At 43.4% G+C, this 24,061-nt stretch overlaps 1 protein-coding gene across 2 annotated transcripts in view; it reads left to right on the forward strand.

Annotated features, from left to right (window-relative positions):
- Positions 1-24,061, forward strand: part of JAK1 (Janus kinase 1) — a 125,819-nt gene that overhangs the window by 87,294 nt on the left and 14,464 nt on the right. For both annotated transcript variants that reach the window (XM_041769964.1, XM_041769965.1), the window contains exons 5-12: positions 2,517-2,670; positions 6,285-6,448; positions 8,391-8,733; positions 10,153-10,338; positions 14,007-14,164; positions 16,650-16,773; positions 18,827-19,013; positions 23,296-23,402. In XM_041769964.1, the coding sequence (XP_041625898.1) occupies positions 2,517-2,670; positions 6,285-6,448; positions 8,391-8,733; positions 10,153-10,338; positions 14,007-14,164; positions 16,650-16,773; positions 18,827-19,013; positions 23,296-23,402 (1,423 nt within the window). The remainder of the gene's footprint in view (positions 1-2,516; positions 2,671-6,284; positions 6,449-8,390; positions 8,734-10,152; positions 10,339-14,006; positions 14,165-16,649; positions 16,774-18,826; positions 19,014-23,295; positions 23,403-24,061) is intronic.

The following is a 24,061-nucleotide window of genomic DNA, read 5'->3' on the forward strand; positions in this document are numbered from 1 at the left end:
AAAACTTGCAAAGAAGGCACATCTCCTTAATAGGTCTATCTGTTTATCTCGTCCTCCCCCTTCCTTCCTGTCGTCCCTTCACGCCATGATGAAAAGGAATCTACACAGCTATTATACTACATTTATTTATGCCATTCTATATTTTTTTCCATTAGCATGTTCTAATACCAGAAATTTGTGTGTGGCCCAAGTTTGATGGACATTTTGATAATTAATTTTAAAAAGGAGTGTAGAGCATTTTTTTCATATGTCTGTTAGCTGTCTGTATGTCTTCTTTGGAAAAATGTTCATGTCTTCTGCCCAGTTTTTAATTGGATTATTTGTTATTTGGTTTCAAGTCATAGAAGTTCTTTATTTTGAGTATTCGTCCCTTTTTGGAAATGTCATTTGCAATTTCTTCTCCCATTTGGTAGGTTGTCTTTTTGTTATGTTGATGGTTTTCATTGCCTGTGCAAAAGCTTTTTGTTTTGGTATCAGCTCAGTATAATTTGTTTTTGTTTTCCCTTGCCTCAGGAGACCTATCTAGAAAAATATTCCTGCAGTTGATGTTGAAGAGATTACTGCCTGTGTTTTTTTCTAGGAATGTTATAGAATTGTTGAATCATTATTTGGTACACCTGAAACTAGTAGAACACTGTCTCAATTCCATTTGAGTTTAAAACAAATGTACCTTCTAGTTTTGTCTTACTAGGACAAAATTAGGAAGGTACTGATTTTGATAGTCACTGATTTGAAGGTTTATGTTTTTTGTTTCTTCATCTTACTAAATAGCTGTCAGCCTTTGCCAGTGGGCAATTTCTAGACCCAGCCTTGCTTTAGGCTCTGCTCAGCCATTACTGAAATAGTAAAGCTGTACATTAGTCTCATTTCCTCAGCCTTATCCTGTTTGAACATCTTGCCAAAAGATTTCCAAATCAGAGCTGGTCCCACAGGGCACAGGTAACAGCCTTGAAGAATGTTTTTATTCAGATCCCATTGAAGATCATGTTCTGCCCAAAGAGGGTATATTGGGCCCTTGGCTTTACCAGGTCCTAGGATTCTTTCTCAGTGAGACTCATGGGATGTAGCAGGTTCAGGGAATGTACTTGTACTGGTTCAGGGAAAATCTGTCTTCAGTGCTTCTCTTTCAAACAACCTCCTCCATCCTGGAGATTCTTTTATGCCTTTTCCCAGGTATCTTTCCATATTGCACATGATTCTCATTTTCTCATCCCTACATCCACTGCCAGACAGAATTTACATGTCTGCATGCCCTTCTCTGAGAGCCCTGCTTTGCATGTTTGTGTAAGAAGTGCCTGGCACAGGGTAAATGTTGAGAAGCTCTTAGCTACTACTGTCTTTATCGTCCTTGGAACCTTTCACCTGTCTCCTTCCACACTGACTCCCAGAACTTCTAGTAGATGTCTGCTTATCATGTGAATGATGAGAACTCTCTGTTTTGGACTTGATTTGATAGCCAGAGAAGTTGGCTGTGTCCTCATTGATTTCTCTTTTTTTCCTGCCCCAGTGTCAGATTTTCCTGTATTTGCTCAGTTGGTAGAATCCGTTCACTTCTTACTTTCTGCTTACCTGGGATCGCTGATGCTGGTTGAATCCTCCCATCCTGTGCTCTTTTCTGCCTTTGAAAAGTGGACTCCTCAGTCTGGCAATTGGGAGGAAATTTGTTTGTTGCTTCTTCATTCCATAGTTGTTTTTTGTCAGCACATGGGCATGTCAAGGAAGTAAAACCCAGGTACCAGTTGAGTCTGTGGCCTAGAGATGGCTGGATCAGCTTGGCCCATTCACTTTCTCACATTCCAGAACTCACTGTGTTTCTCTTACAGGTGGCAGAGGCAAGGAGTAGTTAAGAGAACAGGATTGTGGTCAGATCACCTAGTCTCTTGGAACCTCAGTTTTCCTTGCCTGTAAAATAGAATCAGTGGAACTTCCCTTGTGCAATTGCTGTAAGGATTAAATGGCATAAAGTGCTTATTAGTTTCATTCTACTGGAAGCTGATGCTTGTGGTAGTGCTCATATATTTCTTCTACTTTAGCTGTATTCATTGTAAGATAAACTATCAATTTTGGAAAAATGGGAAAAAAGGAAACAGTGCTATATTACCTGTACATCTTGATTATACAAGGAAACTAAAATCGTTTGAACAGAAATGTTAGAATGTGAATAAAATGGGTCTTGGAAACAAGGCAGGGTGGCCTTATTAAAGGTGAAGGGAGTGGCCGGGCAGCCTCTGGTCTCATCAGTTGTAGCTTCCTATTTAGGAAGATATAGTGGAAAGTCACTTTATCTCCCTGAGTCCAGGTTCTGGCAGGACACTCTTCAGAGAGTGCTTGTAAGAGTGAAAAGAAAAAGGACTTTATAACCAATGAAGAGCTCCACAGGTCTGTCTGTCTGTCTGCTTGCTTTTTAGGCAAGTTTAGCCTCCAGCACTGAGCACTCTGGGTATAACCAGGATACCTCTCCCATACATTCTGAGATCCCCTTTCCCAAAATTGATGTTTATTTTCCTGTCTTCCAGGTTCTATTTCACCAACTGGCACGGGACTAATGATAATGAGCAGTCTGTATGGCGACATTCCCCAAAGAAGCAGAAAAATGGCTATGAGAAAAAAAAAGTTCCAGATGCTACCCCTCTTCTTGACGCCAGTTCTTTGGAGTATCTCTTTGCTCAGGTGAGACATTTGGGCCCAAGAGAAACTAGAGTTCCTGGGAAGGGTAAGGCATCACAGAGTTCAGATTCCCTTGAGCAGCTGAACTTGTTGGTGGCTAGGGTGTTTGTTTTATGGCCCTCTCTTTGGGCAGGCCTTGCCACCTGTGGACTTGCCCAAGATGAAGAGCATAAAGTCAGCAATTCCGTGTCCCAGGGGGCTGGTTGTCCCACTTGTGAGCTTTTAAGACTTCATTTCTTCCCTATTCTTCTCTTTCTCCCTCATCTCCTATCATTTTACTTCTCATCCACAGTGCCTCCCATGGAGAGAGCAAAGGCAAGCTGTAAATGAGGGAAGGTGTAGTTCAGTGGGGTAAATGAGGACATCTCAGCAGTCAGAGTAACATTCAGGGAGGAAAGAGGTGGCTACTCTTGGTCACAGCGGTAGTAGGGTAGACAAAAGTCAGAAGAGAAGTAAGAGTCACCTAAATTATATTACCCTGAGATACCCAACATTTTTGGTGACATGCTTCCTGAGTTTTTACCATGCAGGCATATATTATGTACTGCGTAGTTTTTAAAAAATATTTTATCATTTTATAAACTGCTTTTTTATCCATCCTATTGATATTTGAGATGTCAATTAAAAGTATATAATGGCTTCATAATAATTCACTCATTCAACAAATATTTACTGAATATCTGTGTACTCTTTGCTGCAGTGCTGCAGACACTGTGCTGAACAAGACAGACATGGTCTCTGCAGCATCAGATACCAGATCAAGTGGGACAAAGAGAAAACAAATGAGCAAATAAAATGATACATAGGTAATACAGAAGAATTGTGAGAAGTGCCATGAAGGAAAAAGCTTTTGTGACAGGGAATATGGGGAGGGGATTGGAGTGGGAATATCTAATTTAAATAGTATGATCAGAGAAAGTCTCTAAGGAAGTGACACTTTTACCAAATCTGGAAGAACAAGGAGTCTGCAGTTCTAAGGAGGGAGCGGGGAAATTATTTCTTCTCTAGTGCATGGCTTTTTAACAGCAGCACTAGTGACATTTTGGGCTGAGTAATTTTTTGCTGTGAGAAACTACCCTATGCACTGTAGGATATTTACCCAGACCCCTGGCCTCTACTCATTAAATGCCATCCCCCCAGTTGTGACAATCAAAAATGTCTCCAGACATTGCCAGGTATCCCCTCCAGGGAAAAATCTCCCTGCTTGAAAACATCTGATAGGGAGAGAACAGAATGCAGGAAGGCTATGGGGCAGGCCAGAGCTGAGGAGAAAGTGTGTGTATCTGAAGGAGAGGAGGGTGATAAGGAGTGAGACTGGGAAGGCCGATGAGGAGAAGATCCTGTGCTTTGGTCCCAGGGAGAGAAGATGCTGGTTTGACCTAGTGCAGTGGTAGTAATGTTAGAGAAAAATGGTTGGATCTACATTTAATTCCAGAGATAGAATTGATAGGATTTACTGATGGGTTGGCTGTGGAAAGGAAGAAACTCTGAAGTATCAAAGATGATGTTGAGGTTTCTGTTATGGGCAGTGTTTGCTAGATAACAAAGTCCTTCCCTATGTAGGGAAGACAGCAGCAAGTTGGAGAAGGGGTGGGAACAGGCCTTTTCTTTTGGAGATGCCTGTGGAGATTGCAGGTGGGAAGTGAGTAGAAGGCTGCAGTCCAGAGGAAAAGACCTCATTTATTTAATTCACTTCTTCTTTGTGGACATTTTTGGCTTTTCCTAAGTTTCCCTAGGGTGCCGTCACTCTTACAGTAACAGGTTATTGTGGGCAACCTCCATGTGTGTTTCTGTATGTGTTGTAGTATTTCTTTGGGATATGCTTTCACAAGTGATTTTTATCTCCCAGTTATAGTCCATTGTACAGCTTTAGTTTCTGGTTGTGTTTGGTCCCCATTCCGTACATATCTTCGAAGTGGCCTTAGAGGCAACAGAAATGCACAGCCCTGGGCAGATAGTATATTGAAAAAATTAAATGAACTGGCCATTTTCAGATTAATCATTTTTTGTTCAACCTTCCAGTTTTCTATATTCAAAGGAAGAGCATGCCATACTTCAAGAATAAGTATTGCATTAGAATCTGACCTTTGAGAGGTTCAGGAATGAGTTAGTTGAAGTAGTGATGTTTACAGAAAATCACAGCCAAACAAAACAGTTTCAGATTTTGTTCTGTTCTTCACACGTTGCTGGCAGAGATGATTGTTGTTGGTTGGTCTTTAGGAGTTTATGGAAGTGAACAGTGGCCTTTTCTTACCTGAGAGAAACAAGCAGTCTATCTTGGAAAGAAGAGGAACTGCAGCAGTGAGAAGCCTCCATCCAGAAACCACTAAGTTAAAGTACCTTCAGGGAAAGCGAGTCTTACTTATATAGAAACACTGCCCTCAGTTTTCACGTCTACCTCTGTTCCAGCTAGAGAACAGCTGAAGTGTTGAGTGTACTTAGTGTTAGTAAGGATTGAGTGTGGCTGTAGCACAGTGTTGCAAAACCAGAGCCCTGGAGTCACATCTAAGTTTGACTTACCCCCACCACTTCCTGGGTCCCTGGCTCCCATGGCACTCTATCTTTCCACTTGACTTCTTATAGCTATTTGATGTTCTGTATTTCTCTCTGTCTATTCTTTCTTCTCAGCATGGAGTCTTCCTGTGGTCAGGGATGCAGTTTGGTTTACTGCTATGTATCTCCCTGGCACCTAGAATGACATCTAGCCCATAATTGGTTCTCAGTAATCAATAATTACCAAATGTGTGAGTGAAGTGATTTAACCCTGGGGTGCCTTAGATTTTTCGTTTGCTAAGTAGAAGTAATAATGTTAGCATCCACCTCATAGGGTTGTTGCGAAGATAAAGTGAAACAGTATATAAAAGGAACCTAATACAGTGTCTAGTACTGAGGTTAGAGTTTAAGAAAAGGGAGCTAGCATTGCCATCATCGTCATTACTCTATACGAGACAAGTGATGAGTACTGATTTTTAGTTTTCTTTCTCTGTTTTCGAAGCCCTCACTGGCTCTTGGGTGGTTGTGCACCTCCAGCAGGGGGTGGTGGTGGTAATATTTTGGTGATACATTTCACTACTAAAAGCTTAAACAACAGATAACAATAAATCTATGTGGTAATGACACACTGTAGAATGTGGATTCCTTCCCCTTTTTCTAAATCAACCTCCAAACAGGGTGTGGTGCCCTGTCAGTTAGACACCCAGTTCCTAGGCTAGGCTGTCTCAGTGTATATGGGATCAATGAGCCAGTGCCACCAGCTGTCACTCTCTCTTGCCCTGGTGCTGTCCAAAACCTAGTACGCTCTGCTGGCTGCCATCATTTATAGATAAGCCCTGAGAAGGACCCTTACATGTTTATGCTATTCATCAGCAGGTAACATACTGCTCAGTAAATATTTGTTAAAAAAACAAATTAACCTGGGGAGAACATTGCCTGAACCCTTCATACTCAATTGTTGAGAAAGAACTTTGGTGCCAGAGAAGCTGTAAATCCTATTAGTCTCATTGCTGTACTGCTTTTCTGGGTGGCACCTCCCTGTGTGGGGAACTTTACTGTCAAGGTTAGAGACATGGGCTTGAAACTTAAGTGGTGGCTCATTTCTTCTCACCTCTGCTCCAAAGGGACAATATGATTTGGTCAAATGCCTGGCTCCCATTCGAGACCCCAAGACTGAGCAGGATGGGCACGATATTGAGAATGAGTGTCTGGGAATGGCTGTCCTGGCCATCTCCCACTATGCCATGATGAAGAAGATGCAGTTGCCAGAACTGCCCAAGGACATCAGGTAAATCTTCCTGCTGGTTACAGAATTAATTGTGGGGATGGTGCTTTTTATACATCTTCACACATCTCAGTTTAACCACTGACAGTTTTTGGCTAACCCCTGTTCTCTGCAGAGCCCAAATCTTGTTTAGAACATTTATAAAAGGTAGCACAATTATAGTAGTGTCCTGATTTTGAATGTTGGCTGATCTCAGAAATTTGTATTCGGGTGAAAGTTCTGGGCTAGTGATGCCAATCAGACTGGTGGCCCACGTGCCCACCCCTTGCACCTCTGCCCATGGTGGGCATTGCCATCACTGCACTTTTTCCTTTTGTGCAGGACCAGCCTTAAAATCCTTCTCAATATTGTTCTACAGGCAGCTACTGTCATCCATAGCCTGAACTAGAGTTCACTGAGAGCTGTTAATTTGACGTGAAGGATGTTACCTGAAGAAAATTTTATTCACTTAAAAATGTCATTCAGGGTCAAGTCTTTGTGAAGGAATATTCAAACTGTGTAATTCCTATCCATCTATAAACTATGTTTTTACCAAGGAGAATGTTGCTTTGATTTTTTGATTGATGTTTTGATTTTTTTAAATTTATTTTTTATTGGAGGTCAATTTGCCAACATATAGAATAACACCCAGTGCTCATCCCATCAAGTGCCCCCCTCAGTGCCCGTCAGTCACCCCCACCCCCCGCCCACCTCCCTTTCTACCACCCCTTGTTCATTTCCCAGAGTTAGGAGTCTCTCATGTTCTGTCTCCTTTTCTGATATTTCCCACTCATTTTTTCCCATGGAGTTATTTTGAATGTCATAAAAGAAGATAGTCTCATTGTGGAGAGCAAGTTATTTATAGCTGTATTATTTGTGATAGGCAGTGTGCCCCTTCTCATAAGGTTCCTCCCTGTATCTCTTGCCTTGGAGGAGAGTTTGGTGTGGATCATCGCAGTGCTCCTCAGTGATGCAGAATTGGTTAGATACATGCTCTGCCGCTGCTTTCTTGTTTCTCTGTGGCTTTTGCTCTGGGCACTTCCTCTTTCCTTTGTCATGAGCCAAAGGTGAAAAATGACCCCTCCTCTGATCTTCCTCTGTTACATTAACCTAAAATGTTACAATATCTGTTGTGATAAATTCCTGACTTTGTAGTTTTCCACTGTCGTGAAACAATTCAAGGAGCAGGGATTACCCAGTTGTCAGGTGCCATCTCAGAGTAGGAGTAATAGGCAGACTGATCTCCCCACTCATTTGGTCCCCAGTTTATTCTTTCCTTCATGGGTGTTCATACTGTCCTTAAAACTGGCTTCTCATAGCAGTGTATCAGTTTAGTTATAGATACTTTCCCAATAGCACCAGCATAACTAACTGATCTTTCAGTTTCCTTGTCAATCCATTTAATACGTCTGGGATACTTTGACATGGCAAACACGAAGTCTTTTGTATTTAATTAGATTTTACGTGTTTTTCCCCATTTCTTACAAAAGCAATATATGATCTTTACAGAAAAATTATGAAACAGACCTAAAAGTAGACTATACAAAGCATCTATAATCAGTCTTGACACCTTTGAAACCACTTTCTCACTGATGCTGAATCTTAATAGCAGTTTATGTGAGTACCTGTGTGCACAGCAACAGTGACACTAGCAAGCAAACACACAGATAAGTCCATTTTGCTGCCTGCCTTTGAGACCCAGAAAATTGGATAATACTTGTAGGAATTCCTAGTTCAGTAAAACCTGTGGGACATGTGCTTTTTTCTTCTCTTTCTGTCCCTAATCACCTCTATATCCTTGTGATTATCATCCTTGTGCTTACTCTAATCTAAGACCCACTGGGAGTAGGTCTTCCTTTCTCATTGGGCAACATGTGAAAGGAAGATTTATAGATTTGGGTTTGTTTCTATACTGTTCTCTTGACCTGTACATGAAAGAGAGACATATTTTTCTACTTTGTTTTAGCTATAAGCGATATATTCCAGAGACATTGAATAAGTCCATCAGACAGAGGAACCTTCTCACCAGGATGCGGATAAATAATGTTTTCAAGGATTTCCTGAAGGAATTTAATAACAAGACTATTTGTGACAGTAGTGTATCTACTCATGACCTAAAGGTGAAATATCTGGCTACCTTGGAAACTTTGACAAAGCATTATGGTGCTGAAATATTTGAGACTTCCATGTTACTGATTTCATCAGAAAATGAGATGAATTGGTTTCATCCGAACGACAGTGGAAACATTCTCTACTATGAAGTGATGGTAACTGGAAATCTTGGAATCCAGTGGAGACAGAAACCAAATGTAAGTGGTTGATAGGTGGCTGATCAGAACAGACCGTCATGTGTCACCCTTGCTGGCCGAGTGTATTCTGGTTAGATATAATGTATCACTCTTTTATTGTGTTCATGCGGCAATAGAACTAAGTAAGTATTTGTTGAGTTCTGTAGGGAAATAGAGAAATATAACAGTAGTTTGTTTATATAATATATAATAACAGAATAATAATAACAGGCACTTACTGAGCACTTACCAGGTACTTTTCTAAGCATTTTACGTGTATTACTCATTTATTCCTAAAAAGAAGCCCTGAGGGGAGTACTACCATTATTCTTATTTTATAGATGAACACAAAGAGGCACAGAGAAGTTAAGAAACTTGCCCAGAGTCATAACCAGCTAATAAGTGATTGTGTCAAGAATTGAACTTTGGTTTCTGGCTCCATGAACTAGGGTAATTGATTTTGCAACTTAAAGCGCTTTTTTGAAGTGTTTGTTGGATGAGGCAATGGAGCCAGAGTGGTTTAAAAGCATGGGTTTGAAACCTAATTGGACCTGGTTCAGATCCTGGCTCCACTGTTTATAGTTCTATAGCTTTAGGGGGTTATTTCCCCTGTATCAGTTGTAAAATGGAGATACTTACTGTATCTGCCTCATGGAGTTGCTAAGAGAGCTGAATGGCGACAGAGAGCCCAGCAAATAATAAATGTTCAAAAATAATTATAACTGCCGTCATGATTATCAATAATAATATTAAAGTAACAGATTTATTTTCTCTCAATTTTATTCATGCTAAAATACCAATGTCTAACATCAACTGCTTTTTTTCTACAGAATAGGTACACTGTTAATAAGAACGTATCTAATCCTCAAAGAACCTTGTGAAATGTAATCTGTTTTATGGACAGGGAAATGGAGGCTCAAATTGACGACCTGACTAGTGAATACCTAGCGGATTATTCAAGCAGAGGATTCATCTCCTTTTGAAAGTTTCAACTAGAATATCGTTAGGAAGTCCAGATAATTGGTGGTAGATTCAAGTTCTGTCCAGTCACATTTAAGAAGAACGTGTTCCTTGCCTGTGTTGAAACGTAACATGTATGAATCGGGAAGGGAGAGGACCTGATGGTAGATCCCTGTCTAGTAGGCAGTTATTTCCCTCTCTGTTTACTTGTACATTATAGATTATGTGATAAGTTTAGTTAGTGTGCTCAGTAAGGCCCCACCCAGGTATAAAATCCCAAGATTCCCTGTTTGGAGCCCAAACTGCAATCCTCAGCCCACATTTGGCACCTCTCCCAATGCCTGTGTAAATCCAGGCAGGCTGGCTTTCTTATCCTTGAATGTAGGCCCTGCTTTAGTTTTCCAGAAGCACTGACCCTTTTTTTACTAATAGAAAATGAGAAAGCCAACTTAACTCTAGTACTTTTATATATCTTATCAGGTTGTTCCTGTTGAAAAGGAAAAAAACAAACTCAAACGGAAAAAACTGGAAAATAAACACAAGAAGGACGAGGAGAAAAACAAAATCCGGGAAGAGTGGAACAATTTTTCTTACTTCCCTGAAATCACACACATTGTAATAAAGGAGTCTGTGGTCAGCATCAATAAGCAGGACAACAAAAAAATGGTAGGTTTGCTCTGGAAGCAATCCTGTCTGGATCTGGTGACAAGAGGGTGACTTTGCTGAGGACAGTGATGCAGCACATGCTTTGCAGAGTTCCTGTTCCAAAGAGAAAAATCTGATGATTGTCTCTCTTTCCTTCTTAAGCCAGAAATCCCTCTTGCTGACATTGACATTATCAGTGCTGATTTTTGAGTTACACTGGTATGTTACAGTGCCTTTCTTGGGTCTTGTAAATGTGTATCTCCATCAGGGTTTGCTGCCCTCCTTGAGACATCTTAGAATAAATATTTAATTCACAAGGGTTAGTGGATTTGAAGGAAAAGATTGGTGAAAGTTAGCATTTTCCCTCAGGGATGACTTTAGCCTCTCTGCTGAGATGAAGCATTCAATTGGGATGAGGTCGGTGGGAAGCCCTGCTTTGCACTTCAGCCAACTGTTAGGCTGGTGGCTGTAGCCACAGTGGCAGTCCTCGTTATGGTGTCAGGCACACCCAAGTGACTCTTGGACAGAGGAAGGGGGGTGTTCAATCTCACTTCCTCTTTTTCAGTATCACTTAAGGATATAATCTAGACAGGCAGGCCAGCTTTAGCAGGGGAAGTAGAAACATTGCCAAAATAAATATGTTTTTTGTTGGGGAAGTCATGGCTGACAGCACATGGAGAAGATGGGTAGCTGAGGCAGGGCACGCAGAGTAAAGGTAGTTAGCACCAGGGAAATACCACGTTTTGCCCCAAATTTGGCAAAAACTGTGTCAAAAGGATAACAGTATTGGGAATGAATGTGGTGATCTGGTTTAGAACAGATGGTCACCCTGTTAATCTAGAGTACGTTGCCTTTTTTACCTTTTAGACAGCAGTTTGGCAGCACGTAATAAAAGCCTTGAAAATATTTATATGTCCCTCCATTTGGGAACTTAGGGCTGTTTTCCAGAAACAGTGAGAGATAAAGCCAGTGGTCTGTGAATGAGTATGTTTGTCCCAATGGAATTTACAGTGTAAAAATACTGAAAATTACCTAAGTATACAATAATAGGAGAATGGGAAAATTAATCACAATTCACCCAAGTAGTAAAATATTCTATAAATAAATTGCTAATTTTTTTAATAATCTGGAAAAATGCTTTATAAGTGGAAAAAAGAATACAAAACTCTATAGAACAGTACCGATTTTGTTCAAGACATTTTAAAAAGGTATACACATAGATACACATGCTGTTAGAAAAATAAAATAGTCCAACTGTTATTTTTGGTGAGATTATGAATGATTTAAATTTTTTATTCTCCTAACCTCCCCTCTTTTAACAATAAACATAAATTAATTTCATTTGGAAACTGTAGTGAAAAATAAAGTGAAGGGAGAAATAAAAGCGTCCAGGAAGATGTTAGTGGGAAGATGGAGAATGGAGGGAAGGAGAAGGTCAAAAGAAGTGCTATTTTTTTTTTAACATATCATAGAGATAGTGCCAGATTATATGCTGCGTCTGCAGGATCTTACTTATTTAGTCTTTACAAGAATCTTAGATGTAGGCATTTTGGCTCTATTTCCAGTGGGGAAATCAGATTATGGACAAATGTAGACACTTGTATAGGGTGACAGAGTGAGAAAAAGTGGCAGCTCCAGCTCCAAAGCATTCTCTTCCTCAGGGACCGCAGTGAGGAAGAGCTTGGCACATCCGTGATCTGGCTCTTCAACACAGTCAAACCCTGAAGATGGGTAGCAGAGGAAGAATAGCAGCAGCCAGCTGAGTACAGTGTTTGTGAGCCTGCCCCTACCTGTCCTGGCACCCAGTTGGCACACCTGTCACCTAAGAGCCCACTTGGACCACATGGTCTGGCAAGTCTTTGCCAGCTGCAATGCTGTGAAAGGAGCAGGAGGAAGACAGAAATAAATACTCGATCTCCCCAGGACTTCATTTTTCTTTACAAACACTATCTCTTACTACCTGCCAGGCGCTTCCTGTTCTAAATGCATTACAAATATAAACTTTTTCCATTTTCGTTGACCCTAGAAGTGGGTGTATTATTATCATCTTCATTTTACAGAGGAGGAAACTGAGGCACAAAAAGCTTAGGTAACTTGCCCGGTGTCACACAGCTCTTAGGTAAATCATTTGAAATTGCCAATATGGGACAGTTTGTGACCTATAAAATGATTACAAGTGCTTAACTGTAATAGCAAGTGGAGATGCAGAGATTTCAGCTCACATAAACTGACTCCAGAACCTGTGGATTGACACATGATGCCCTCTCTTCTTTATCTCATTCCCCTGCCCCTTCCCAGCCATGGAATTTCCAAGCCCTTTGATCAGGTGGTACTTTGGCCACTGGTCTTTCAGGAAGGCATGATCCCAGCATGTTATCAAATTATATCTTGATTTATCTCTTCTCTCTGCCTCTTCTTGACATCTCCCATTTCCATTCACACTTCTGTTCTGGGGAACTTAAGTGCTTGGTCTTGCTTTTTTACATGATTGGGTGAAGGGCTGCCCAAACCAGACTATTTTGAATTTGCTCTTTGGGGATTTGCTCTTTTGGGATCTGCAGGTGGATGCAAGGAGGCATGCTTAGCACAGAGTCTTCTTACTGTATAACTGTCTCTGTGGTGGCCTTTGCGTCCTTGGTTCACAAGTCCACAGCTGACTTTTCCTTTGGCAAGATAGCTAACTGTCATTAGCTCCACTTACTTCCATCCTTTCTAGTTGCTTCTATTTATCCCTCTCCTTTTGACTGATTTTTCTTGTCTCTGTTTTTCTCTGCCATCAGCCTGTCCTTTCTCTAGTACTATAGACAGAGTCTTATGCTCACATATCATTTTGCCCTCAGAAGGCTCTGGTGGTGCTTAATGTTCTTCTGAGTCAAAACTCTAAATGGCTTTCCATACCCTTCTTCACCAGGAGATGTTCCTGGTTAAGCCCATGGATCCTCTTAGATGGGCAATTTTTGTTCAGGGCTGTATGATCAAGACCAAAAAAAAAAAAATTGCCTGTCTTTACCTCCAGGTGTTTTTTTGAAAACCTTCTTTCTGTAGAAGTTTCCTCTCTCATCCTCTCATTTTTGCCTTTGCTCTTCCACTTGGGTAAGATTCTCTGCCTGCTTCCAAACCCTCAGAGGTCTCTGGACTTAATCTAGCAAACTCATCATTATCTGGGGGACCATTCCTGGATTAAAATCTGGGCGTTTCACCTTCTAGACCAACTCTGATGAGATGAAGCCCCTGTGCCTCTGTTTCCTTTTCTATAAAATGGTAATGATGCTGAGTCAGTCATTGCTTAGTGCAAAGCCAGGGTTCCACTTGCATGCACTCTGCTCCTACTCTCTCCACTTTTTTTTTTAACCTCCACTTTTATCACTGTGCCTGAGATGCAGACTTGCTCCTCCTTCTGGACTCCAGTGGGAGCCTCTCCATAGGTCTGCCTGCCACAGCTGCCTCTTCTACCCTTTCTCCCACACAAACACATCATACCTCATCTGATAGTTGGGAGATAATAGACAAGAAACATATGATGAACAGTCAAAATCGTGTATAAATGCAAGGGGTGTACAGTTACCTTTGAGGTCATGCGTTCTGCATTGTGTTTTAAATATCTTCTCACTGTGTACCTCCTCATAAAGCCAGGTGCCTGAGGTGGTCAGCATGTGATATAACCATGGGCGTGTCTTCTCTCTTGCCAGGAACTGAAGCTCTCATCCCATGAGGAGGCCTTGTCCTTTGTGTCCCTGGTAGACGGCTACTTCCGGCTCACAGCAGATGCCCATCATTACCTCTGCACTGATGTGGCTCCCCCATTGATCGTCCACAACATACAGAATGGTTGTCACGGTCCAATCTGGTTGGTTCTGGCACCTTTTCGGTTGCCCTTAGTGTGAAGAGAACCACATTTTAGTGGTGGGGAGTGTGACCTTCTCAGACACAGGTGTCATCAGTTGTTTAGGTGGGGGCTGGTTGAATGTGTTGTTTAGGACTTATTTGGTGCCCTCTTTTCCATCACTCCTATCCACTGGTCAGGCCTTCCTGTCATCTCTTACCTCGGTTTGTGCCATAGACCCTTCCTTCTTCCCCCTTGGGTTTCCTCATAGTTTAACCCCTTCACTTCTCCACAGCTGACCAAGAAATGCTATGCTTCCTAACCCCTTGCTGTGCCAAACAGATAAAAAGGACATGGGTCCCATTTCACTGTAGTAAGCAGTGGCATCCTGAGTCGGCTTGTTCTAAAAGTGCAGATAAATGGTGGGAACAGTGACCAAGGTGACCCACGCCTGAGGGCTAGAAGGGGCTTTGGTGGACATCTTGTCCCACCTGCATCTCAGAACTAGTAGCGCTTACTCAGATACCTCTGGCGATGGGGTATTTAGTACTGCATATGGCAGCCAGCAGATTATAGCTCTGACAGTTACAGGCATACGGTCCTCTCTGCGAGGGAGTTGAAGTTTGCCTCTCTCTAACTTCTTTCTACTCATTTGACTTCTGCCGTTTGAAGCAATAGGGATTCAGTGTACTTCCTTTTATGTAGGACTGTTCTTCAGAGGAAAACAGCTGCTGTATTTCTTCTGAGTCTCTCCTCCCAAACCAATCTGGGGAAGCATCTCTTCAGCTGCCTTCCTCATGATAGGTTCCCACTTCTTCCCTATGCCAGTTACCTGAGGACAGCTAGTTTATTGTGGGTGAACCCTGGCTTAGAGAGGCTCACAGACTCATGAGATAGATGCACAAAGATGTGCAGAGCAGGGTGTTGAGCATTATAATAAAGCACATTTCTCAAATATCCCAACCACAGTTTGGCTTCAGGGCCCTTGCTCTTGCTCTTCTCCATGGCCTAGAATGCTGTTGCTCTGGAATGTATACAGCCACCACTTCCCTCAGATATCACCTTATCGGTGAAGTCTTCCCTGGCCACCTTCTATGAAGTAACAATACCTTTTCCTCCTTCACACCCCACACTTCCTTGCTCCTTCACTCTGCTTTCTTTTTTTCTTTTTTCTTTTTTTTTTTTTTTAAGATTTCATTTATTTATTCATGAGAGAGAGAGAGAGAGAGAGAGGCACAGAGACAGAGGCAGCACAGGCAGAGGAAAAGCAAGCTCCATGCAGGGAGCCCGACTTGGGACTTGATCCCGGGACTCCAGGATCACGCCCTGGGCCGAAGGCAGGCACTAAACCGCTGAGCCACCCAGGGATCCCTGCTTTATTTTTCCTAAGTGGTATTTATTATCTCCTGAGACTTGCTTTATTTCCATGTCCATTTGTTGCTTGTCTGTCTAGCCTTGCTGTCCAGAATGAGCTGCACAGAGGCAGAGGGCCTGTGTGTTTGGCACACTGCTTTTCCTCAGCACCCATAGCAAGGGCTGGCACATACCATAGGCACTCTGTAAATATTTGCTGGATCAGTGAATGTTTCGTGTTCTGTGGGAGGCTGGAATTCATTGCCTCTTCTGAGTAGGCATCATTCAGATCAGATTAAACTTTGAAGAATCAGTGAAGATTGACAAGTCTTTTTTTTTTTTTTTTTTTTCCTTTTAAGATTGACAGGTCTTAAGGAAAAGGGTCTTCTAGGTGAGGGATCATCATATGCAAAGGCATGAAGTTGTTTCAGGTCATGGAGCAGTTTGTCTCTGCCTTTCTTACACATGTTGACCATGTCGGTCCTCTTTCACTGACCCTTAGTGAGCACCTCACAAGACATGTGGTAACCTCACTTGTAGATTTATTTAGTGCCTGTTCACTGCCCTCTGTGTGTTAGGACCGATGGATCCTGGAGATACAAAGGAATGTAAGACAGGCATATTCCCTATTAATATCTAATTCTTTTTTGTTTGTTTTTTATTCAGTGTTAATTATTCAATTTCTTATTTACTGAGTAGCTACTATGAGCCAAATGTGCTTTGGGTACTGGGGATACAGCAGTGAACAGAATAGCCCCAAATTTGTGCTCTCCTGAGGCTCATGTTCTAGTTGGGCTGCCTAGGAATGGTGGAGAGGGACCCCACTCTATGGTGGGCAGCTCCACATCACCTCTAGGGGAGTATCTCCTGCCTCTAGCTGGAGACCACATATGTGGTGGGGAAATCAGGAACAAGGAGGGCTCAGTGCCTTGGGCAGCAGGAGAGTCCTCTTCTAGACCTTCGAGATTTGATGTGTCTCAAGGCTCCTTGGCATGTCAGCTTGCCCCATGTGTCCTCTCAGACAGGACTTCATAGGACCCAGGATGGGGAATGTGAGGGGGCCAGAGGACTTGAGCCAGCTCAGAGAAGTGGATATCCCATGGGCTCTAGGGTGTTCTTCTTGGTATGAACTTTTTCTCCCTTTCTCTCCCTCTAGCACAGAATATGCCATCAATAAGTTGCGGCAAGAAGGAAGCGAGGAAGGGATGTATGTGCTGAGGTGGAGCTGTACCGACTTCGACAATATTCTCATGACTGTCACCTGCTTTGAAAAATCTGAGGTCAGTCAGGAAAAATCTTGGTCAGTCAGGCCAAGTCATATGGCCACAGGGTTGTTTAGTGCAGCCAGCCCAGGAGCTACTCCAGAGAGTACCACTCTAGGGGGGTGGGCCTAGAAGAGCCTGAGTTTCTGAGAAAATCCCTGGCAGTTCTTACTGGGACAACCCCACTCTTCAAAAGACGACTTCCTGAGCAGCCAGACCCAGAATGTTTCCTCTTTATGACCCTTTCTTCCCTCAAGAGACCCGTGACAGGGGTCCATGAAGGCTCTGGAATGTAAAGTGTGGCCAGAAAACCAGTCAGACCAACATTTGTCAAGTTTAATGCACTTGTTTGGAGTGGTTTGTTTTACACTCAGTGACAAAATCACAGGCCCAGAGTCCTGTCTGTGGCACTTACTGGTATACGTTGGTGCCAAGAAGACTGGCTCGGTAACCTGGACTAACACAGTTTTCCCCAGATGGTAGCTTCAGACATTTTAACAGATGACTTGCTGTCTCATGTTTTCACAAGTGGAGATGACTCTACTTGTAGTGACTCTAGTGTAGCTGGAAGTCAGGAATGATGTGAGAGATATTCTGATAACAAAGATAGAAGCCAGAATTGCTGACCTTACCTCACTAGACCACAATACTGCCTTTGTCATTTATGCAACTTTTTTAAATACAGGAAATGGAATATTTTGTAAGACAATGATTTTTACAGAGTTAGTCCAGATAAATTCACTGATGTTGACTAGGTTAACGTGAATTGGGAGAACTGGGGCATCAGGGAGAGGCAGGGGAGCTTCAGGGTAGAAGTCAAGCACATCAGCAGGCCACAGACCTCAGATGCTGGAAGGAAAAGTACTGGGGATCCCCTGGGGACTAAACTCTGTCAAGAGAGGGAAGAGGAAATGGTAGAAGGAACCCAGCACTGCCAGGTGTCCTGGGCAAAGTGTCTAGGTGCCACTGCCTGCCTGGGGGTGTTCCTGAATGGTGAGGCCTTGTGGCTGGTATGGACACAGTGCATCAGAACTTGTCAGGTTTGTTCCTGGGCAACATGCCTGTCTTCTGCATTCATCAGTCTTGGAAGGAAGTTTCATGTTTTTAACATGGGTGGGTGCACAAGATAGCCCAGCCGCTTTCTGAAGTGGGACCAGCTTATGCTGTAAAAGGTCAGCAGCTCAGTAGCATGGTCCCCCAGGTGTCATTACCTGGGGAAAACAGGATCTTAGATATGATTACTCCTGCTGTTCATTGTAGCTCACCAGACACTGTGCTGAACACTTTACCTCCATGTCTTCATTTAAACCTTACACTGACCCTGTGAGGTAGGTGGTATTATCCCCATTGTACAGGTGAATAAACCAGGACACTGAGATCTTAAATAACTTGTCCTGGTCTACACCATAAGTAGATCTTTCTGGCCCTCATCCTTAGTCATGAAAATATTTGTCTCTGTACAGAAAGTGCCCGTGAAGGAAAACCTCTGCCTATACTTCCTCTCTGTGGTACCCTAGAACCTTGAAAATAAATCAGACCACCGACTGCCACCTCCCAAGGTGGTTCTCCTCAAGTAGATTCACGGCCTGGAAAAGCTCAGTTTGAGGGACTTCCTGGATAAATATTGTTAATACTAATTATTATTTCGTGTACTATATTTGCAAATCTTTATAAAGTGCTTACTAAGTGTTTTATTATGTCATGTAATCATAGCAGCAGTCCTATGAGGTTGGTTTTTCAATTAATTTCATCTTACAGGTTTAAAACAAGGTGATGTTGTCATAGAAGTCACTACTTAGTTATGTTTTCTCCCTAGTGTTAACTCCCTTTGATCAGTGTCATCTTCTGGATTGACTGATTGTTTTTGTTTTTGTTTTTTTTGACTGTTTACTTGTTGATCATGTTTTTTATTTTTGAATAATTATGGATTTACAGAAATGTTACAGAGGTAGTATGGAGTTCTAGGTATCTTTTGTCCAGCTTCCCCTGTTGTTACCAGATTATGTACCCATGGCACATTGGCTTGACCCTTTGAAAACAAATTGTTTCTGGTCATTTTCCTGAATGGCAGATGCTGGGTGGCCAGAAACAGTTCAAGAATTTTCAGATTGAGGTGCAGAAGGGCCGCTATAGCCTGCACGGCTCAGACCGCAGCTTCCCCAGCCTAGGGGACCTGATGAGCCACCTCAAGAAGCAGATCCTGCGTACGGACAACATCAGCTTCGTGCTGAAGCGCTGCTGCCAGCCCAAGCCCCGAGGTGGGTCTCCCTGGGCCAGAGCTAGGCCCTGTCCCCTCAGGGATCCCCTTTGCCCCTTAGTGATGCTCCAAGACACATGTAAGCACTGGAAGGATGGTTAGGATCATATGGTCAAATGCCGCATCTTATAGATGAGAAAATTGAGTACTGGAGAAGTGAAGTAGGTTTCACTGAGGGCCAAGGTCAGAGGGGTTTGAGTGCCAGGCTACCCCAATGTTTTTTCCTTTTTTTTTTTGACATTCCCGTACCGCAAGGTGTTACCTAAATGTATCTGATTCTTTCCTAAGAAGAGATCGGGCTTCAGAGGAAGGGTGGGCAGTGCAGTGGTTCTGAGGCCCCAGGAAGTCTGGTGGGAGGTACTCTGAGGAGTCTCTTTGTCTGAGACATATCTGGTTCCTTTAAGGAGGTTTGTGAGCCTTTATGTCATGGGTGGGCAGAGGAAGCGGCAGTAGAACCCAAAGGGGCCTGGGTTCTTGATGTTCGAGCCACTTTTTGGCCTCCCAGTAAGAGGCTGCCACTGCACTCTGTGAAAGAGGAAGGGCTTACGTTCTTGTTGATCAGATAGGGTTTCCTGACAGCTTCGGGGGTAACTGCAGCCTTTGTTTTCATGCTTGAAGATGTTCCACAAGGGTGAAAACACATCTGCTGCTTGGCCCTGATACCTGAGTGAGTTGAAACCTTAAAGCTCAACGACCCTATTTAGTCTCCTTCCAGGTAGTAGGAGTACTTTATACTCTCCTTGGGATTAGTGGTCTCAGGGTGAGGTTGAGGAGATAGAGCACAGCGTCCACAGGTAGTGAGGACTGGTGGTAGACAGGAGACTGGGACATGATTTCTTTGCTGGAACTAGCCGGGGAGGTCTCTGGTATAGATGCCACCCCTACTTGTGCAGATCTGGGAGCCAGTAGCTGTGGCAGGAGAAGCACAGGAACAGATTGAATCCTTCTCATGGCTTCTGACGAGGCTCCTGGAACTCCACACTGAATGTGTTTAGTGTCTGTCTCTCCCACTTGAGTATAAACTCTTAAGATAGAATCTGGATCTGTCTTAACACCCTGTGACTAATGTACACCACACCTAGCATGGAATCCGTGTTCACTGATGTCTGTCAGGTGAACAATTACAGCAGTAGATACCATATTGGTGGGTGCCTACTAATCTCAAGCACTTTGCATGCATATTTGCATTTATTCCATCTGTACAATAGCTCTCTGTAGCTATTTTAGAGATGTGGGAATGGAGGCTCAGAGATGGTTAGGGCCTTGCTCGTGGTATCAGTAGTAGTTATCATAATAGTAGCAACAAGTAGTGATGATGATGATGATGATGATGATGATGATGGCAGCTGCTATTACTTCACCAGGCCCTGTTTGAGGGTTTTCCATGTTTTGAGTCATTTACTCTTCAGAACAAGCCAGAGTGTTGTAATCCTCATTCTATTTTCCTAAGTAGGTAGAGGATGAACAGGGAACTAAACTCAAGTCTTCTGACTCCAGCTCTGGTGATCTTTCCCATACATCCCATCACACGCCATGCGAAGGTGCAGGGGCAGCCATTAGCCCAAGGCTCTGGGGCAAGGACCAGTTCTCCTGACCTAGGGGGAGGAGGAATAAGCCCTGTGTATGAGGCTTGCTTCTCTGGGCCATCAGAAGCCCTCTGTCTTCCCTCCACCACCTGCAAATTAGAGAAGTGGTGAAATCATGAAAATTAAGGAGAGGGTCATTTTGGGTTCCTCAGTGCTTCTGCCCTTATAACTGCAAGGCTCTGATGGTCTGATTCCAACCTGGGTTTCTCACTTGAAAATGCAACCGGAAAACCAACAAAGGAAAAGCAGGTGGCCAGAGTGGATGTGACAGTAAAGCAAATCCACATCTCTGTGCGTGTTGTCTAGCCAGCCCCTCTGCCCCTTTGCAAGTCTGAGGGTGACCATGGTAAGAAAGGGATACTGGCTCAGCCATCACTAACTCTTCTACATTTTCATCCATGAATTGGAGCTAGGGGCTTGATATCTGCACTCTTTGGCTCTGACACTGAAAACTTAGACTATTGCCAAACAGCTGGTACAAGGATGATGACACTGGCCAGGATGTAATAATGTGGGGGGATCCCTGGGTGGCTCAGTGGTTTAGCGCCTGCCTTCAGCCCAGGGCATGATCCTGGAGTCCCAGGATCGAGTCCCACATTGGGTTCCCTGCATGGAGCCTGCTTCTCCTTCTGCCTGTGTCTCTGCTTTCTCTCTCTTTCTCTCTCTCTCTCTCTCTCTCTCTCTCTCTCTCTCTCTCATAAATAAATAAATAAATAAATAAATAAATAAATAAATAAATAAATAAAATCTTAAAAAAAAAAAAAAGGATGTAATCATGGTCTTAACCACAAGACTGCCAGTTTTGGAGCACTCTCCATACACCAGGCACTTAAGGTAGTAAGCCCTTGGTTGTCCCTCACAGCAGAGACTTTGTCTCCCATTTTTCTAGTGAGAAAACAGTTTGAACAGCTCCCCCTCACTCACACAGTTGACTTCAGTGCCATGCTCCCTGAAACAGCCATGCAAATCATCAGCCCATAAATGGTGCCTGTTTTTGTCTCCCTCTACAATTTTTTAAAATTTTATTTATTCATGAGAGATGCACACACAGAGGGGCCAGAGACACAGGTAGAAGGAGAACCAGGCTCCATGCAGGGAGCCTGACATGGGACTCGATCCCAGAACTCCAGGATCACGCCCTGAGCTGAAGGCAGCACTAAACCACTGAGCCACCTAGGCTGTCCAATAGTCCTCTATAATTTTCAAAACAGCTCTACTGCGCCAGCCCTTCCCTGGGAACACCATTCAAGTGGCCCTTTCTGGGTCTTTTCTCCATCAGGGCAGTCCTGAGTTGCCTGGAATCTGCTTTTATCCAAGTGACAGAGTGGATCAGGATAACAGAATGGAGGAGAAATAGACTGGAGAAAGGGTACCCAGGATACAATAACAAAGGGGGGCTTGTGCCTGAATCCAGTTTCTGACTCCCAGGTTTATACCCCCCACTAGGGCATGTGTGCTATGAGAAGATGAGAGACTGGAGCCATCTGTGACTTAAGGGTGAAAGCAGATTCTAGGGCTTACTAGCTGCCTGCCCTTGGGGGCAAGCTGTTTAGTAACTCTGAATCTCTGTTTTCTGACCTAGAGAATAAAAAGGAGGATGATAAAAATACTATGTACCTCATAGAATTGTCCTAGAATGAAGGAATTAATGTGAGTGTGAGTGAAGTTCTTAGGACAGTGGCTGGCAAAGAGAAAGCAATCAGAAAATATGAGCTGAAAAAAAAAGGAAAACCCTTCAGAGAAGTGAGGATTTGAGAGACTTTGTTCCAGTTACTTGGCCTGCTGTAGGGACCGGGTCCTCAGTAGCTAATCGATAGGCTTCTTCTAGGGTTCCAGAATCCTCTCACTGCCAGTCTGAATCGGGAAGGTGCTTTCTTCTCCCACAGTGACATAGCTTGAAGTGGCTCCATGGTGGCTTCTGTGGATTCTAAATTGCATTAGCCACCTCTGTTCATCATGATTCACCAGATTTTGTAAAGTGTTTGGTTTGCCCTTGGAATCAGTAGAATTTGGGGGCTGGCCTGCTCATTATCTGTACATTTAGTTAGCACCTCCTTGGAATCAGGCATTGCTGGGAGCCCTAAGAGGTTCAGGCTTGACCTTTTCTCTGGCTTACCTGTCCTGTTCTTTTGCATAAGACCAGTGTTGTTTGACCATCCTGCCTGAGATCCCGTCACTTCCAAGACCCGAGGTACTTCTTCTTCCTCCCCTTCACCTCTCATCCTTCAGCTCACATCCTATTCATTTACACATGTAACAGATACTTCCTGAGTACCTGCTATATACCAGGCTGTGGAGATAGAGCAGGAAATGAGATAGACACGGTCCCTGCCAGTGGGGAGTTTCTCTTCTCAGATATTAAAATTTCACTTCCGTAAGCAGACCTTTTCTAAGTTCTGCTATCAGAATGTATCCTGCTGTGTCAACCCTAGAATACCTGGGCCTGGTTTGGAGAATAGCTGCACAAATTGGAGCTTTTCTTTTGATTGGCTGATTATTTGACCATTTTAAGCTCTGCTACTAGTCTGTAAGCTCCTGGAGGATCATAAATCAAGTACTCAGTAAACATTTACTGAATGATTGAACCAATACGTGTAGAAATATGTCTTCGGCAAGCCCCATGGTTTGGCAGGCATTGACCGACTGGGATCTGGGACCTTCACTACCCCGGTCAGACTTCTTCACTCTCTTCCACAGAGATCTCCAATCTGCTGGTGGCTACTAAGAAAGCCCAAGAGTGGCAGCCAGTCTACCCCATGAGCCAGCTGAGTTTTGACCGGATCCTCAAGAAGGATATTGTGCAAGTGAGTCATTGCTAAGGTTCTTGGGTCTACCTTGGTCCTGCCTCACCACAGTGAGCAGTCTGAGGTTTTTGGGGAGTGAAGTCTGGGTGTGGGGAATCCTATCGGGAAAAAAAGTAAGGAGGCTTTCCTTTCATAGTTAAAGCTGTTCAGCCACTGCCCTGTCATTCTTACCCAGCCTTGCTGAGGTTCCCCAGAGATACTTTCTCTTTGAGGGAAATGGATTAATCAGGCTTTGTGGGGTTATCTAGGGTTATAGGACCTTCTGTTGTGAGTCTTCAGCAGATAGGAAGAGTTGGAGAACTTGGTAGGAATGCTGACAGGGCAGTGAGAATCGGCTGTCCATGTGGGAGTCTGTGCTGATGCCCCTCATTAACCCACTACATGCTGTGTGACAAAGCACTACTAAACTTCAGTTCCTAGGCTTTCTGATGCTTCCAGAGGGAGCAAAGCTGGGGAATACAGAATGCAGTAAGAGAGCAGGAGATGTACAGTGTTGGCCTGCAAGAGAACTGTCTTCAGAAATAGATCCCTTGGACCAGTGTCCACCTGGGGGGACATTTGCCCAGAGTCTGTAGCCATAGGCAGGCCCAGTTTCCCTTGTAGCTGCCCTTGGGCTTTGGCTAGGGGTGTGAGGCCCAGGGCAAATCCTACTTTCTGTC

Source organism: Vulpes lagopus, chromosome 10 (assembly GCF_018345385.1).
Source record: "Vulpes lagopus strain Blue_001 chromosome 10, ASM1834538v1, whole genome shotgun sequence".
Classification (NCBI taxonomy): domain Eukaryota; kingdom Metazoa; phylum Chordata; class Mammalia; order Carnivora; family Canidae; genus Vulpes; species Vulpes lagopus.